The 18,336-nt window shown below is 44.4% G+C and overlaps 2 protein-coding genes and 1 long non-coding RNA gene across 7 annotated transcripts in view; 1 reads left to right on the forward strand and 2 right to left on the reverse strand.

Moving 5' to 3' along the window:
• TBCEL (tubulin folding cofactor E like) overlaps positions 1-4,882 on the reverse strand; it is a 37,428-nt gene extending 32,546 nt beyond the window's left edge. Inside the window, exon 1 of the mRNA XM_084611851.1 lies at positions 4,870-4,882. The gene's annotated coding sequence lies outside the window, so the exon portion shown is untranslated. The remainder of the gene's footprint in view (positions 1-4,869) is intronic.
• LOC311511336 overlaps positions 76-18,336 on the forward strand; it is a 34,140-nt gene continuing 15,879 nt past the window's right edge. The window contains exons 1-2 of one of the 2 annotated variants that reach the window (XR_014709261.1): positions 76-349; positions 6,498-6,671. This is a non-coding gene — a long non-coding RNA (uncharacterized lncRNA). The remainder of the gene's footprint in view (positions 350-6,497; positions 6,672-18,336) is intronic. The other variant, XR_014709262.1, reaches the window with a different exon arrangement.
• The window catches only part of GRIK4 (glutamate ionotropic receptor kainate type subunit 4), a 303,965-nt gene continuing 298,690 nt past the window's right edge, over positions 13,062-18,336 (reverse strand). For all 4 annotated transcript variants that reach the window (XM_084611846.1, XM_084611848.1, XM_084611845.1 and 1 more), the window contains 2 exons: positions 18,213-18,331; positions 13,062-17,573 (listed from right to left, as the gene is read on the reverse strand). In XM_084611846.1, the coding sequence (XP_084467972.1) occupies positions 17,208-17,573; positions 18,213-18,331 (485 nt within the window). In that variant the 3' untranslated portion in view covers positions 13,062-17,207. The remainder of the gene's footprint in view (positions 17,574-18,212; positions 18,332-18,336) is intronic.

Consider the following 18,336-nt stretch of genomic DNA (forward strand, 5'->3'; position numbering starts at 1 on the left):
AGCTGCGCGGGTCACGTGAGCAAGGTGCGGGTGGGGAAGGGGGATAACAGGCCGGTTACCATGGAGACGGTGAGGCTTCGGGGCCTAGCTGGAGCCAGGCAGCCTAGTCCGGCATGCATTGCGCTCCCCGGGCCTGGAGGTCCCGCAGCCCAGACCCTCCCCCCCCGGCCAGTGAATGGGGCAGCATCACAGGGCTGCAGTGACTTCACACCTCATGACATCACAGTCACACGGGGGTGACGTCATAGAATGACAGGGAGGGACACCCCAAGATGCTGTGTTGCATCATCTCTGCCCAACAAGCTGAGCGCTGCAAAAAAGCAGCAAGAGATACCCTTGGCGCAGGTAGGTGAGTGCTGCTTATTATTCATTATTGCTAGTGTTATTGCTGATGATAATATTTGGAGGAGGGGTGCTGAGAGAAGAGTCCTTTATGTTTGAAATGCAATGTTGGCAACCTTAATCCTCACACTGACATCACTGTCTTCATGCTGCACCATGGTGACAACAGGCAGGGGGCATCCCATCAGCATGGCATAATGCAGGGACATCCCATCCCGCACTCACGTTGCCTTGTCGGGCCATGACGTGATAGCATGAGGCTGTGGCTTTGCATCATCATACTCCTTCTTTGGAAAATTATTTGAAAAAGCTCTGTGGACATGCTGCAGACGGGGCCAAAACAGAGCCTGGGATCTGAACCCCCTTAGCTAAGGGAAGCTTAGCTCCAGACCCAAATTGTGCAACTCACACCCATCTATAACCAATACAGATATGTCCTGCTGTAAATACAACCATACAATACAGTGCTGCTGTTGCCCCAGGAAACGGAAAAAAGTATTCTATGGAGAAAAAGTTACTGCTATCTCATCGATATTGTATTCCAAATTTAGAAAAAAAAAATACAAATGAGGGATGATATAAAAGGGCAAAAAAGAGTGACAGGGTGGATTTTTGTTCCACAGATCTGAAACCTAATCCACAGGCAGTTTGGATAAAGGTCCTATTTTAAATACCGCACTGCCTTTCCACCCCACTTTTCACCTAATACTTACGGAGGCTTGCAGGAAAGCCCAGCCATCATTTACAAGTTTGTCTGTTTCTGCTGCTTAATCCCTCGGTCATGGCTCCTCTCTGCATGTGACTGGCCATGATGTCACAAGGGAGTATGACAAGACACGTGGAGGATAAAGCAGCAGCACTGGATAAACTTGCCTGGCAACAAATCTTCCTGATTTCCCACAAACATCCTCAGTGATACTAGACGATAAGAAAAAGAAACTGTCTAAAATGAGGGATTTCACCTCTGCTACAAGTCATCATTGGAGGAAATTTGTCAGTAGGGTTACATCAAGGATGGTGAAATTAAATGGGTTAAAATCTTTCCATGAGGCATTAGCAGCTCTGTACCTCTCCAGCATCACCAGCAGAATACTACTTTTACAAATAGGCACCTATCCACAGCCCATCAAGACAACTGAACACAATAGTATCATTATGGATGCTATCTAGATGGATGGAAGGAAGGCCAGTCGAGCGTGTACAGCGCTAACCTGGGCTGTGAGAAACCCACATCTCTACCACAGACTTCCTGTGTGACTTTGAGGAAGTCATTTAGTTTCCTCTGTGCCTGTTTCTCTATTAGTAAAATGAGGATAATACCACTTCCCTTCTTTGCAGGGTTATTGTGAGGGCAAATACATTAAAGACGTGCGGCACTCAGATATTGCAGTGATGGGGGCCAGCTAATTATATCAGATCTATTGTGAGCTCTTTGGGATAGTAGCTTTGTCATCCTACCTAACTAAAGCACATACCATGCTGTTGGTATAATACAAGTAATAAACAACTTATTGAGCTGAGGGCAAAACTCTTGGGACAGAGCAATATCAGCAGTTGCCTCCACAGTGAAACGCCACACCAGAGATCACAACGAGCCCAAGCCTGAGCATTTTCAGAGCACTCTGCTGTAACAGTAGTTGTCAACATAGCATCTAGGTACCAGTTACAAGGTTAAGAGCTGCATTAAGTTAGTTCAGAACTGGTCCTGCCTACTGCCACTCTTTGGTTCAGCCTCTTTCTCTGATTCCCCACCTCTGCTGGTTGCTGGGCCTTCATTCATACAGGAAGGCTTTTAAACTAGAATATTGGGTTTGCAACTGTAATAAAAAAAGGCTGGTAAGAAATATATCGATTTCCTGGTCCCGGTCACCTGTCCTCATTCAGGGTTACAAAAGGTTCCTACCCTGTCAGTGTCTGGTCAGTTACCACAGTTGCTGTCACAGTATGGGCCTGTGCTTTCACATGTTGTATCCCCAGTGTCACCCTGAAGTTTAGGTGTGTGTCATACCCATGAAGTCAGAGCCGTGGATTTGTTACCATGGCAATATGCAGTGTTAGAAGCCACCTATCAACACTCCAAAATATACACACAGCTTTCACAGGGCTGGTTTTCTCTTTAACAGAGAAGAAACACTTATCTACATTCCTCTGAATGGAATATTTGCTTCCTTTTATACATTCCTGAGAGTGCTTTGTCTCTGTTTTCTTTGCTTCCCGCCTCCTCATCTGTTTTCATAAGAGAAAGAACCCAGATGCATTCAGAATATGCAGTCTTCTTCTAACAACCCTCATGTTTTTGCACAAGATACCTAAGCTATTCAGTCACTAGTATACAAAGAGTAAGAATGTACCTTAGCTCATAACTTGTGCCATCAGATGGCATTTTGATACCAAATTCATTTTAATTGCTGCGTTCTAGAGTTACAGATTCAACTGGACATAATAGATTTCCTTGTTGACCTCTACTGGGTCAATACTGTGAGTGTGAGATTATGACCAGTGCACTCCCATGGCTAAATACAAGTCTGCTTTAATGGGGACTACATAACTCAGAGAATTGGTAATGGGATATAGTCTTTCACCTGTGGCTGCCAGTCTGAATTTAGCCTAACCTGGTTGTGATTGAAAGTGCTTATCTGTTGGCTGTCTCATGGTCCATGTGAAAAGAGTTTGGTGGGTTCCAATCCAGTACGTAGTAGACAGGTATTCACATCACAAAACCACACCTGCCACTAAGTGCACCCCTTTGCTGACAGTCTCAGCAGAGAACTCAAGGACCAAATAGGTTATGGGAACTAAATTCACCTCTTCACATTTCCTCTAATGGTTGAGGACCCTGTTGGTGGGAAAATGTGGGGGAAAGTTGTTCTGCTACTTACCTGTAATGTAGCTATTCTGTGAATGGACAGTAGGCTTCACTCAATAGGGCATTAGTCCTGCACTATTCATGAATAATAAATTCATGCTGGGTGAAAGACGAGTTTAATCCTTATTTCATTATTCTGACACATTTTAAAGAGGAACTAGTACCCTGGATGCAAACATCCCCAAACCCAGAGAAAGTTTGGCTCAAGATTCATATCCCATGGCTTATGCCCAACTCTACTGTACCATATTTAATTTCACGTAATAAGAATGGTTGGGACATATGGGAATGAGGCACCCAAGCCCCATTGATTTTCAGTAGTATTTGGGTGCCCTATCCACATTCCTAGCTAATAAAAATAATAGTTAACACCTTTAAATCTATGGATCCAAACACATTTCAGAAAAGTTGGTAGGTCTCATTATCCCAATTTTACAGATGGAAAAACTGAGGCATGGAGAGGTGAGGTGAGTTGCTCAAGGTCACACAGGGAGTCAGTGGCAGAGCCAGTACGAGTTTAATATCTGCTGGATGCTGCTGCCTCCAAATCATCATCTAAATATTGAAATGATTCATTAGTTTTATTTTTTCATGTTTGGCAAAAATTTAAACATCTGTGGCTTTTTACTTCTTTTTTTTTTAGCTTTTACATCCATTTGCTTATTGGTTTGACAACCACATCTTCCTTCACCCTTGGGGATTATTCTTCAGATCCTCAGAGAGACTTCAGTTTTCTCACACATCTCTCTTCCTTTCACTTAATTTAAACATTTTTGGCCAATTTCATGATTTTAATAATGAGAAATAAATTTGGAGTTTTAATAAGCGTTGAGAGGAGAACTTTCATTTCGGCTGGGGATTAAGAAGGGAGCTAAAGGTGAAAATCCCGTTAGACATACCATCCGAATTTGAGCTCTAGCGCAGCAGCAGGGCCCGATCCTGAGAGATACTAAGGCCCTCCACTTCCATTAACATCAGCATGGGTACGTCTGTTCTGCATCTGAGCGTGAATCTCCCAGCACAAAGCCGCTGACTTGTGGTAGTGGGGCTTGTGCTGGCACGCTAAAAATAGCAGTACAGATGATGAAGCTCAGGCTGGAGCCTGGGTTCTATAACTTTGGGGCGGTTCAGAGCACCGTCTACACAACTATTTTTAGCATGCGTCCAGCTAGCACCGATCTGTGGACCCAGGCTCTGGGGCTCACTGTCAGATGCAGTGTAGACATACGTGGAGATTTTGAGGGCCCTGAGCCTTTTAAAATGTGATGCTATAATATAAATGCACAGCATTGGTAGCTCTCAGATATTTATCTCATAACTTTAAAATCCAACTTCACTTACCGCTATCCCCAACTGATCAGCTCAAAGCAGCTTCTCACTAAACCATTAATTTAAAGTCACAATTCACAATGACCTCAGTTTTCACATAAGAGCTTCATGAATCATTTTGTGGGTCTTTGTAAGTTATCCAGGACTAATGCACTCTCATGCTACTTTTCAAGTAGGCATCACTAGACTATAATCATTTAAGTATAATATCACCAGCCCACAGATAACACTTGATTCACTTTTGATTTAACAAAATCAGATTGCAAAATAAAAAAACAAATCAATAAATAGCCGCACATTTCTGCTAGTTTTTGGTTGGTTTCTGAACTCACCTTGAGATGATCATGGGACAAAATGGACTTTAACCCTTTTGTTTAAGATTTTTCCTGCTGTCCTGGCTAACCATTAACAGCTAAAGGGGAGAGCTTTTCAGGTAATTCCCTGAAACGTGCAAAAGTCTTGTGCTGTCTATTTACACAGCAGATTAATTTTACTCAGCAAATATGCAGTGTAGCTGTAGCCATGTTGGTCCCAGGATATTAGAGAGACAATGTGGGTGAGATATTTTTATTGGACCAACTTCTGTTGGAGAGAGAGACAAGCTTTCAAGCCATACAAAGTTGGTCCAATAAAAGATATTACCTCGTCCGACCTCTCACCCAGACAGGGAATAAACAGCTGAGCTTCCAGGCACACTGCAAGGTCTAACTTATCATCAGCTACCTGATATTTAAGAGTTTTATACAGTTTAAGGCCAGAAGGGATCATTAGATTCTATAATCTGACCACTTGTATATCATAGACCATTAAATTTCACCCAGATACCCTTATATTGAGCCCAAGGACATTTGTTAAATCAAAGCATTTCAGTCCTCAGGGGACTAAATTGTTGTGTGCCCCTGGCAGACAACAGGAGTGACCAAGGTGCCACCAAATGTCCAAGGCCCCTGGAGAGGCAGAATATTGATTAAGTGAGTCATGCCCAGATGATCCCAGCAGGTGATCCACACCCCATACTGCAGAAGAAGGAGAAAAAATCCCAAAGTCTCTGAATAGGGCAGTGATGGTTTGAGACTCTGGCAGGGATTGCACAGGGAAGCTGATGAATGTTTGTTATATTTATGCTGTCTCTGGGTTATTTGATTTGGTCCGATCTGGTATAATTGATGGGTCTGTTAATTTATCTGTGTGTTTTTACAAGATAGACAAGGGAGCCCAGAACACTTTAGGTGGGCTGGTTTTTTTAGTACAGTTTAATAAAAATAGGAATACATAACAAACAGATCAAGGGACTGTCGGAATGTCCCAGCTCACTTCTGTTGTCAGGTTACAGCACAAAAAAAGCAGGTGTTTCTGAGATACTATTCTTAATTGTATTACCATAATGCCTCAGAGTCCCAGTCACAGACTAGGACCTCATTATGTTTGTACAGGGCCTAGCACCAAGTGCTAAGGTTCCAAAGCATAAATGTCTGTACAGTGCAAAAACAATGCAACTGGCACCAAAGCCAATCTGAGCAAATGGTAATCAGCGATATGGAGGCACTGCAGCCTACTGGTTAGAGTGCAGAATTTGGGGTTCTAACCCCAGCTGTGCTGCTGACGTATTGCGCAGAATTGGCAAGCCACTTCATGTTTCTGTGCCTCATGTGTAAAAAGGGGCTAATGATACTTACCTAGGATTACTGAGATAATGTCTGTACAGCATTTTGAAACAGCGAAACTGCTGTTGACTTCAATGGGGCCAGTATTTCACTTGTAAAGTGCAATCTGAGTGTGGAGTTTTGTTACTATACACAGTGAATGTGGGGGACCAAAAGGTGTTAATCTGAGTGCCATGATCCCTGAGTATGTGTGCCCCACCAAGTGAGCTGCCTAGTGTGTTAGCATTACAATGTATCCCCACTCAGAACAGTGCTGAGGCCACAACTGAGAAATACCTTCCTTGTATCCTCTATAGGAAAAAAGCTCTCTGCACCCACAAGCAATGGCAGACCTTCCATTCAGCTCCCAGAGCGCAGACACCAGCAGCACTAAGAGATACCTGAGAGGGCACCGTGGGCATTAGCATGCAAATCAGCTCAGCAAACTCTGGACTCCTGCCACATAACAACGCACCTGTGAAACACAGCAGGTATGAAAGGCAAGCATGGGTACAGATTATGCTAAGAGTCCTCACCAAGCTGAGAAGGGTCCCTGGTGCAGCCTACTTAGACCCTCCTAAGGGGTGAATAACTCCTTTGGTAAGCTGGGGGATTGTCTGTAATTCTCCAAAGAGGAGCCAGCACTATCTGTCCTCCGCACAGTTTGCGGAGACCTGATTCTAGCTCATTCTCTGCCCAGAATGGAATACGAGGAGCAGCCAAGAAAGAATCTGCTGTCAGCTGCTCGTCACGTCACAGGGTCTGACAGTCAAGAGCACAAGTGGCATGGGATAGTGTCAGCTTTCTAAACCCTAACCCAAAGCATCTACGGACCTAGCTAGAGGGGAACAGGTGATGGGGCTCCAGGCACGGAACTGGCTGGGCCTTCCTTTGCCAGCCCTGCTAGAGTATGGCTTCTTTCAGAGTTGGGAGGAAAAATCACGAGCTCTGTAGCTCTCCCTGATCTTGGAAAGGGAAGTACATAGGATCTGGCCCTTGGAAAGATGCTGGCCTATTGATAGGATTTCAGCTTTCCTTATGTTGAAGCAATTATTATTTGCTAACACATGGCAATTCTCCAGCACCTTTCATCCAAAGCTTTCAAAGCCCTTTGCAAATGCAAATGAATGAAGCCTCACAACATGCCTCCCCTCACTCCCATATATCAATCTACAGCACTTATCTGGTCCCCATCACCCTAGTATCTGAGTGTCTCACAGTCTTTAATGTATTTGTCCTCACAGGGCAGTGCTATTATCCCCATTATACAGATGGGAAACTGAGGCACAGAAAGGCTAAAGGATTTGCTCAGGGTCTCACAGGGAGTCAGTGGCAGATCAAGAAATTGAATCCCCAACTCTCCCAAGTTCCAGCTAGTGCCCTAACCACTGCATGATCCTCTTTCTTCATAGTAGCGATAATCTTCCCCATTTTACTTGTGGGAAAATTGAGGCACAGAGAGGTCTAGGGAATTGCGCCAAGTCCCACAGCAAGTCAGCAGGAGTCCCAATCCCCTGCTTTAACTATGTGGTTACTTTGTGCTCTGTAAACAAAATAACCATATGCAAAAGCAAGGACAGGCTGAGTGGCCAAGGACACAGTACTGAGGTATTGTGGCATGCTATGGCCCTCCATCTTTGGATAGGTCCCTTTGACATTGTGATTTGTCCATGTAGGTCAAAGGTGTTCCCAACAGACAGGTCATGTGCAGTGCTGATAGACTGGTAACATCAGATTCGATTTAAAGACAACAGTCCAAATACTACGTGGTGCCTCACGGGGAGTCCAGCCCAGTGTGTGCATGAGTGTTTGAGTTTCACAGTTTTGCACGTCTGGGATTCTGGGCTGTTCCAGGGACCAGCTTTAAGTCTCTGGCCTAAATTAGAGTAGCCTCTGGAGCTAGATTAATTTACAACTACTTCCCCCCAGCCACCCATGGTCTGTTCTCTAGTTCAAAATAGCTGGATTATCCCAGATGCTCCCCCTCCTGTCCTATGACATCCCTGGCCTCTCCCCAATACTGGTGGTGGTGGTGGGTACTGCGGGGGGGGGGCATGCTGCAAAAGTTCCGCAAGGGAGCAATCCTCACCATTCTGCCTCCAGAGTGGCACAAAGGGGCTCTAATGAGGGATGGGATCTTGCCCAGGGGCTGCTTGTGTGGGTTGGTAGTAACTGGGGTTTATAATTTACAGAACATGGGGGAGTCACTAGGATCCAGGGCTGTCTCTGCAAAGGCTGTGCCCCTATATTGTCTCCTGGCCCCGAGCTCCATTCAGTCCCTTGGTGATGGCTCTGGTAGAGCAGCACCGCCAAAGGCTTCAGAAAACACTGCTGCCCTGTCCCTTCAGGCAATGGAAGGGAGAAGTGGTGGTGGGCAGGGAAGGTGACTGATAATTTACATAGCATAGAGAAGGAAGCTAAATCTGATTTAGTCAGTATTAACTCATGCTCTTTTGTCCCACAGGTTTGGGAAAGGAGAGAATCCAGCAGAGTAATTATTCCAGAATAGTGTGTCCACATGGAGCCATTAGTGGAATAGCTATAGTGCAATAGCTATTCTGCTCCAGCTGGGCTGGTCAACTTCCCCATGTAGCCAAGTCCTAAGAAACCTCAGCTGTTACTTTTGATTAGAATTTGGTATAGAAATCTGCATTACATTCACACACATGTCTGCCCAGCTCCATGCCATCTGAAATTACCAACAAACAGACCCTCTTAATGCGAGAGTGAGTTGTATTGACACTTGACCCTTAGTACAGAGGCACTTAGCAGTGTCACTCTGGATTTCAGGGTCCTTACTATGCTCTGACCTCCATTTAGGCTGCCTATAGACTAAGCCTGTCATGGCTGATAAGTGGCGCAGGAATAAAACTGGAGGCTGTGTGTTCATCTAGTCCTGGTTTAATCCTGCAAGCAATAATCAGAGCATCTCCTGTGATCCTCAGGCTGTTTACTGTAGACTCTGGAAGAACAATAGGTTTTTGGCAGACAAATCAGTCATCTTAACGCTCACCTGGGAATAAGAGAAGTATTTTTTCCATGCTCATTTGCATTTGCTTTAGGCTTAGAAATAAATTACATCAAATCTCAGTTCAGCGAGAACTAAGCCTGAAGAAAGTCAAAGAACTAAACTCATCAACATTACCTGGGCCCTAGGGAAGGGCTGATGTGAGATAGGAAGTGTTCTCTCTTTGGGGTCTAAAGCGACATGAATTGTTGGGGGGCCAAACAGAGCTGCAGAGATACAGGGCCAGATCATCAACTGGTATAAATCAGTGTAGCTTGACTGATGTCTATGGAGCTGTGCTGTTTACATGAGTGGAGGATCTGGCACATATAGGGTATTAAACCCTCTCTGTGCTGCACTTCAGTTTGTGTCTATAGTACACAGTTTGTCTAGATCCCTAGCTGGTGTAAATCCCTTGAACATAACTCCCTTGAAGTCCCTACTGATTTATAGCATCTGAGGATTTGCCTATTTAAGAATGCTAGCAGCTCATTAACAAAAACCTAAGCCTGTTAGAAATGATTCCATTGTTAGTACCTTTAAATTCCAGTGAGCACCTTTAAGCAAACATTCCATTGCAACCCTAGTGCATGAGAACTGGAAAATAGAACTGACCAGAAACAAAAGTGAAACTGACTAGCCTATTCTCCTTGATCCAACTGAGAAAAAGGGAATGCCAAATAACGTAAATAGTGCAAAAAGTAAATATTAAATCTTTTCAGTTTTACTAATCCAAGCTGCTATTTGTCACAGTGATAACAATGTTTGTTTTGAAACAAATGGTTCAGTATTTGATGTGTGATATGAAAACATATCTAGAAAATATATAATCACAAACATGACTGTGTCTGTCTTAAAGCTGGCCAGTGACATTTGGGTCTTAGAGGATTGATAGCTCTGTTGATAACCACAGTGCTGGAATATGAAGAGGAGACTTAGACTATTGGGCTAATAAAGTTAGCTTCCTTCCCTTTTATTATTGATCTCTCTTTAGCAGACCTTTTTGGAAGCTGGTTTTAAGTTGCACTTTACACTGTTAAATGGCTGCCAGGTTCCACCTGAGAAGCAGCTGCATATTAATGGGGTTTCAGCTGGTCCCTGCCTACAGTTTGTGAAGTACTTTTATCCCAAAGGTGCAATATTATTTGCTGTAAAAGGGAGTATTAATTCAGCTGGAATGGAGTGCATTCCTTCCTGAAAAATATCTGAGTTGTATCCATTGTACTGATCCAGCTGATAAGAGACTGAATTTCTCACCATTGCATCGAGTATCAGAGGAGCCTACTTTTGCTGAATTCATCACTACTGCTTTCAGGTGTGTGTTTTCAATCAGTTTGTGGCCACCAAATCATAATGGGATTTCTGGCACTTTGGGTTCTTTATATTCTACTCAGCAGGCATTTGTGCACATTTATCTTCTCTTTTACAAACTCTGTTCAAGTTCCAGCTTCTCCTTTAATTTACAAATTATGCCCTCCAGCATTTAGACTTTTCCCAGTACAGCAGCAGCATCTTTGGAAGGGAATGTATAAGACACTGAACTTTCGGGTATCATGGTTCTCCCCAATTTTTCTTTTAGATCTCTATTTAAAATCTGGTTTAGAATTTTTGCAGATTTAGGGCCCAATTCTGATCTTATTTATGCTACTATTGTATCAGCATAACTCTACTTGCTTCTATGGAGTTACTCTTGATTTACACCAATGTGAATTTAGTATCAGGCCTTTAAATGTACAACCACATCCCTATTTCCCCTGAAGTCAATAGAACTATGCCAATTTTACACCTGCTGGCAGTTGGGCCCAAAAGTCCTGTTAGAAGGGATAGGAAGGACAAGTGGGATATTATAGGTAATTAGTTAGGGACAAAGAGATCCAAATCCAGTTAGCTGTGGTTTGCCTCTTTGAACAGGCATTTTTTCCTGTTCTCATAGGCAACATATAACATGGTTTCCCTAAACTCAGTGTTGAACCCTGCCTCTGTTTCTCCTTTCTCACATACCCCAGCGAACCAACTCACCAGCCAGCTGCATCAATGAATCAAAGCTCTTTCCTTCCCTTTTCCCAGGAACCTATTTACTGTTCAAACAAACTCAATCTAACACCAGTCAAAACAAGAATACCAGGTCCTGTTGCATGGCCCCTTGTAAGGTATCTACTTCAGAAGGCTGCTTACTTTCCCCATCCAGGTCTTTCACCTAGCTAGCATTACATTAAACCCTTTCCTTACTCTAGACCCACCCTGTAACTCTCATCCCTGAGTTAACTTCCTGTCAGACCGTTCTCTCACCTAAAGGAAGGCAACTGATGAATCATAAGCAGGAAGGCTGACCCTTAAAGGGCAACCCCATCCTATGACACCAGCATCAAGGAACAATTTTGGTTCTGAAAGGGTTAAACAGTCTTCTTCACTATTATCCAGTCAGGAGAACTGAACTAAAAAGAGATCTTTTTGTCATTTTCAGCTTGCCATAGTCCTGCTGGCTTGCAAGTCACAAAATGTCCCTCTTGTGTTTTAATGTTCAGTAACAACCCCTACGCTAGACTTGTGAAGGCCATGGGTCCACATCAACACCTTCCCAGTGCCCACAGTTAGTTACAGGCTAGACTTCAGGGGGAAGTGCTGAGTGAAAAATTAAACTGTCTGGAATGCAAAACGAATGAAACTTTCATCACAAAAGAATCCCCAGTTTTAGTTATTCTCATACTAGATTTCAGAGTAGCAGCCGTGTTAGTCTGTATTCGCAAAAAGAAAAGGAGGACTTGTGGCACCTTAGAGACTAACCAATTTATTAGAGCATAAGCTTTCGTGAGCTACAGCTCACTTCCTCAGACCTAGAGCCTCTCCTAACCAGTAAGACTGGCCCAGCTGCAGGATGTGTGTTTTCATATTAACAGGGGAGGAAGGTAACCAAAGGAATTTAGGTCATAGGAACACTCAGTTTACATGCCTCCTGGGTTCAGCAGTGAAGCTCTTGTAATGGAAGAGGGAGGCAGGGGGCTCTGGTGAAACAATTAAAAGGGATTAAAGCCAAGTATTATCTTTTAATTGATCTAATCGTCACCTCCCAGTGGAATCCACAGAGCTATCTTACTAGAATTACCCCCATTTTATCAAGAGATGGCTACTGTGGGAAAGTGCAATTTGGATGGCAAACCACTCCAAATCTTGACCTTCATTAACATGTGAGTGGGATTGGCCAAATGAAAGAAGCCGTCAAAATGGTTTCCAGGGTGAGAACAAAGAGCGGGGGGGAGGGAGTGTGTGTTCCTGCTCTGTTTGTGTACTTATACATAGGCCATACTTATAGGATGGGGACCTCTATCCCAGAAAGCAGTGACTATGAAAAAGATTTGGGGGTCATGGTGGATAATCAGCTGAACATGAGTTCCCAGTGTGATACTGTGGCCAAAAGTGTGCATGTGTAATGTAGGACTGCATAAACGGGAATAGCAAGGAGGCATAGAGAGGTTATTTTACCTCTTTAATTTGGCAGTGGTGCAACCGCTGCTGGAAGTTGAAGCTAGATAAATTCAGAGTGGAAATAAGGTGTACGTTTTTAATGGTGTGGTTTTAATTTTTAATTGGACCATTGGAACAATTTACCAAGGTTTGTGGCGGAATCCCCATTTTTAATTCAAGGTGGGAAGGTTTTCTATAAAATATGGTCTCAGAATTATTTTGGGGCAGCGCAATGCCCTGTGTTCGACAGGTCAGACTAGATGAGCACAAGGGTCCCGTCTCGCTTTTGAGTGTGAGTGCACCATGTAAGCCCCTCCTCTGTGTGTGTTCTGAAAGACACCAGCCAAGGCTTTCAAACCAAACCAGCTTTTATCCATTCACTACTAGTTCAAGGTTTATTTATATTTTTATTGTAAACAATCTGATCAAACAAACAAACAAAAAAAACCACAACCCCTCAATATACAGACTCTGATAGAAAATACAGCCTGGGAAAGGAAAGCTGACAAAAATAGATAAAAGTAAAGACAAATCAAGAGCAAACTGGACTGGTTTATTTTTCCTGATGTCCTCAGTCTGAGTGATGACTGGGAGATTCCCTCGGCATAGCGAAAGGAAAAATGTCTGGCACTGTCAAGTTCCCTCTTTATTCACTGTGGCAACTGGGGGGAAAAAATCAGATATGATAAATGATGGACAGGAATCTTTTCTTTTGCTAATCTGTAAATAAATTTTCAACAGCAAGTTTCTTTTGATGAATAGTGCCTGGCGCACATAAGAACATATTTGGCCTTTAAACAAACATAAGAGGTTTTCAGACATCTCTGATATGTTGATTTTTTTTTTAAGTGTTTGTTTAGGCTGGCAAATCGTAGAATGCGTGCTATGAGTTACCACTATTTGCCTTTAAAATCAACAGCCCACCTCCCCAGGTGGTAGAAATCCACCCAGCACAATTGGCTTTAATGCAGTGGCCCTGACTTTCACCAGTGGAGGAGCTGGTACAAGGAGTCTAGCTAGATGCTAAGATTCAGATCCCCGACAGTATTTAGGCTCCAAGCTTCTGTTGAAGTCAGTGGATGTTAGGTGCCTACATACCTTTGAGGATCTGGGCCTGCTCTGTTCTTCACTTTGTGTAAATTGAGCTGGCCCAATTAACAGCAGTTTAGCTGTATTGATTTACACCTGTGGAAGATCTGACCCCAGGAATCTAGCTAGCTGCTAATATATAATGCTAATATAATGCCAACTTTGGATGTCAGAGGTGGGGATCAAACCTGAGACCTCTTGAGCCAAATGATGTGTGTTTTTAGCTAAGGCTATAGCAGGCTCCTCAATAGCTACCTAGCCTAGCCACTGCTATGAGGGGACAGAGTGCCACACCAAGTAAGCAGGAGTTATATGCTCCCCTGAGGCAGGATTCTTCAGAGAATTTCAGAGATTTCCCTGAGTTGAGTTCCCCATATGAGCTATTACTTGTAATACCAACCATTTTGGATGTCATCAGCGGGGATCAAACCTGGGACCTCTGGAGCAAAATGCATGTGCTGCTACTGCATGAGCAGCCAGCCACGTTTCTCTCAGCTAATCCTGTCATAGGCTTTTCAATCTCTCGTTGGCCTAGCCACCACTAGAGAGTGGACAGAGTGCCATATTGAGCAGATGCGGGTTACACTCAGACTTTGCTCCAACCCCTCAGCTGGTGTAGGCTGCCCCTGACTCCACTGACAAAATATAGCTACATTAATGTACATCACTTGAGGGGCTGGTTCACTCTGCACACACTGAGCAGAACTCTGACTTAGGCCCTGTCCACATTTGCATCAAAAGAATGCTGGCTGTGACCATGTTAAAGCACACACTGCTAGCATGGCTTCCCTGACCAAGAAGGAAAGGGATTATATTTTCTCCTTCTCCCCACCTGCGAGCTAAGTGGTTCCAGAGAGATTTTAAGCAGTTATCAACTCAACCTTCCCCTCTCAGGGCAGAAGCCAACAATATCTGATGGGGCTAGGACAAATCATCTCCTAAGGGCAGGTTACTCCATAACTGTCTGGTCTCTTTTCCAATCCCCATCCCTGCTATTCTGCTAGTGATGCTTGCCAACCCAGGTCCTTTTTGTCTGCCTCTCCCACACTGCCCCCAGGCATGGGACACCCGGCAAAGCCACCGCTCTCTTCTCCCAAAGATGCTCTTCTACGACGTCAACAAGTAACTAGCCCCAACTGACCGTGGCAAGATTTTGGTGTATTTGGGGGTAGTCTTGAATTGACTCACCCCTCCTGCTTCCAGCCAAGAACCCCAAAAGCATTATGGGCCAGATCCTCAGTGTAAATGTGTGTAGCTCTAGTGAAGTTAAGGGAATTTTTCTGATTTACAGCACCTAAGGAGCTGGCCCTGTTACTGGAACATTTTATTATCAGAAAGTGGCCAATTCTCATATGCTCATTCTATGGGTACATTTCAATTTGTCTCTACCCTCCCAGTTCTGTTTGTTTCGAATGTGGGATCTGCACAGATTCAGAGGTCAGAAGGGACCATTATGATCATCTGGTCTGACCTCCTGCATAACCCAGGCCAGAGACCCTCACTGAGAGCAGGGACTGTTCCCTTCTTTTTATCTTTTTTTTTTGGGTGCTGCCAAAAAGAGCTACTATGTAATAATCTCCAGTGCCCATTGCTGGTATCTGCATTCTCTGGGTTTCTTTATACCCACCTGTAAAGTATCTGGCTACAGGTTATTGGACTAGGTGGACCATTGCTCTGATCTGCTACAGGGAATCCTGTGTGCAGGGAAACGATGCTAGACCCCTGTTTCCAGCAATCTGGTTTAAAAGAGCTGTGGCTTGCGTTGTTCTGATCTCACTGCAGCATAGGGCCAAGGGGACTGTGTTGTTTTTTCTAAAGTGATCATGTGTCCTTCCCAGCTTTTTTCCTTTGTTTTCTTTGGGAATGATTACAGATAATGACAGCAACAGAGGTGTTAGGTATTATGCAAGTAGCGAGAAATTTGCAGAGGCCAAAGCAGCAACCTGCTGCAGTGAAGACCAAGTGACCTCTCCGATCCTCCGGGGGCGCTATTGGGCTGCACCCATGAGTGATGGAACTCAAACTGCCTCAAATCTTTAAAAGTGTGGAGGGTGGGGAGGGGGAATCATAATTGTACAAGGACATCTTTTATTTCAGTACATTGAAAATAAAAAGAAAGAAATAAAAAAATACAACAACAGGATATACCTTTGCTCAAGGTTTGTGTTTATCGCCACCCCCTTATAACTTCCCCCCTTTTTATTTTACAATCAGAAATTGCATAGAATTTTGTTTTTCAATCAGAAAATTAAACTCTTCAATGTAAACCCCACATTTGTACCAAGCAGAGGGCAAGCTGCTGCTGCTGCTGCTATGCAAGGAAGGATTTTCTCATGAAGACCCGGAGTGATCCTCCTATTGAAGCAGACCTCCCTGCCCCATGACCTTCATTCAAGGACATTTGGTAGCAAGGAAATCCACAGATCCCAGATGGCACCTGGGTCACACACAGGCCCAGCTACTGAGCCTGGGGACAGTGGTTAGAGTTCATAGGATGGGAATGTGTTGTACCTGTGAGCACCAGTTTCTATCATGATGCCTACAACTGTACTTTCAGAAGCCCGTGACAGTGGCTAGTAAGTGCCACTGCCCTCTGCTGGGGGGAAAAGGCAGCATTCCTAAGAGAGCATATGGGATCCAACAACACCTGCCAGTTACACCTTCCTCGATGCTTCATACTCACCATACACACTCACCCTCCCTGACAGAAAAAACAAACAAAAAAAAAGACACAGAACCCCTGAAATTCCAGGTGTTTCAAGGCCTCTCTGAATTCACTGTGTGTGTTGGTTGGTTTTTGGCATTTTTATTTTTAATAACTCCTTGAATGGACTTTCATTTCTTCCGCTGCTTCTGTTTGGGAATCATCTCCTGTCCCTCCCTTCCACTCCCCACATGCCACATTGCTGCAAAGGAAGGAGAGTTCAGCACCTGAAATCCGGTGTGCTGGAGACTCCAGGCCCTGATTTACCAAAAATAAAATAAAATAGATTACTCCTCTCTTCCCCTCCCCCCACCCCATCAAATAGCAGTACCTCCCATAGAACATCCCTACTGAGTCTGTGTGATCAAGACAGATGACACTAGTGTCCTTTTCTCCTATCTTAGGATGGGGTAGTTCTGACAATGACTCTTCCCCCCCCTAGTTGGGGCATTTCTGGTATATGAATTGCCCTCTGTGTGTGTTGTACCCACCCCAAAACCAGATTTTTGAGGTGGGGGAAAGCTGCTGGAGACTGGCCAACCAGAGAATCTTCCACCTAGTGGTTCAGAATCCAAGTGGGATGAATGTCCTCTTAGATAGGAGAGGTATCAAAAATCTCTGGCTGGTTCTGGTTCTCAGCCTGAAGGTTTGTCTTGTTCTTGCGGAGCTGGATAACTGCTTTTAATTTAAAAACAAGTCTAACATTGTACAAGTCCATGTTCTGTAAAATGGAACATGAGTTTCTTTGCCCACCCCTGCCCCACTCTACTCGGGTTCGCTGCTGTTGGTGGCTTTCTCCCATTCCAAGCTCTCTTCGCTTTGTGCAAGCGAACCTGGAGCTGGCCGCGCCCGGAGGCCCTGGAACCTCCGGCACTCTGGGCATACCCGAATGTGCGTGCAGCCTCGGGCCACCAGAGCGGCTTCTTGTGCAAGTCTTTGCGCCAGTGGGTCTGGCTCACCACCGCCGCATAGTTTCCCGTTGCTGAGAGTGGTTGTACTGCAGGGTCGGCGTTCCTCAGCAATAATGGGCCGAGTCCGTATCATCCCCCCTCGCCTTCGCCGAGGGTGCAAACTGTCTTTGCAGAGGATGATACTGCGCAGCTCTGTCACCATCTCCTGGCAGACAGACACCTGGAAGGCACACACAAGCAAGAGGTCAATTTCCAAGATACTGCTCAGATCTCAACGTCTGTACCAATTCTGAATCCTGATGCTCAACTGTTCTGGATGCCAAAACTAGTGCTTGGGATCTTCACCTGTTCTCATAATCGGCATTTAGCACTGCCACCTGTTCTAGATTCCACTAACTGGAATTCCCACTGATTCTGGACCCCAATATCAACATCAGAGGCCCTCACATGTTCTAGAGCCTCAAGTTCATGTCAGGGATCCTTATCCGTTCTAGACAGAAATTCATGTGTTCTAAATCCCACCAACTGCACATGGAATTTCCATATGTTCCAGACCCCCAACAACTGCAAATAGAATTTGCAGATAATCTACATCTTACTAACTACACATAAGATGTTTGTAAGTTCTAGACCTGGCTGAGTGCACTGGAAATTTTACATGCTCTGTACCTGGAATTCTCTTGTGTTTTAGGTCTCACTGCCTGCAACATTCATACCTAGACCCACGACCCTCATCTATTCCAGACCCATCCCACTTTTTTATAGGCTTCTCTATGGTGCTCCTCACTGCAGTACTTGAGGACCTCACAAACATTAATGTGCATACTTCCTGCAACATCAGTGACAGTCCTGAGCCTACCTCTGTCTGTTCAGAGTGTCGTAGGCTCCACAAAAATTCCAGCATTGCCATAAAAATGGCTACAATTAAGCCACATATGAGAACCACAAAGATTCCACCAATATTCTCCATTCCCAGACCTGAA

The sequence above is a fragment of the Lepidochelys olivacea genome (genome assembly GCF_965140295.1).
Source record: "Lepidochelys olivacea isolate rLepOli2 genome assembly, chromosome: 22".
NCBI lineage: Eukaryota > Metazoa > Chordata > Testudines > Cheloniidae > Lepidochelys > Lepidochelys olivacea.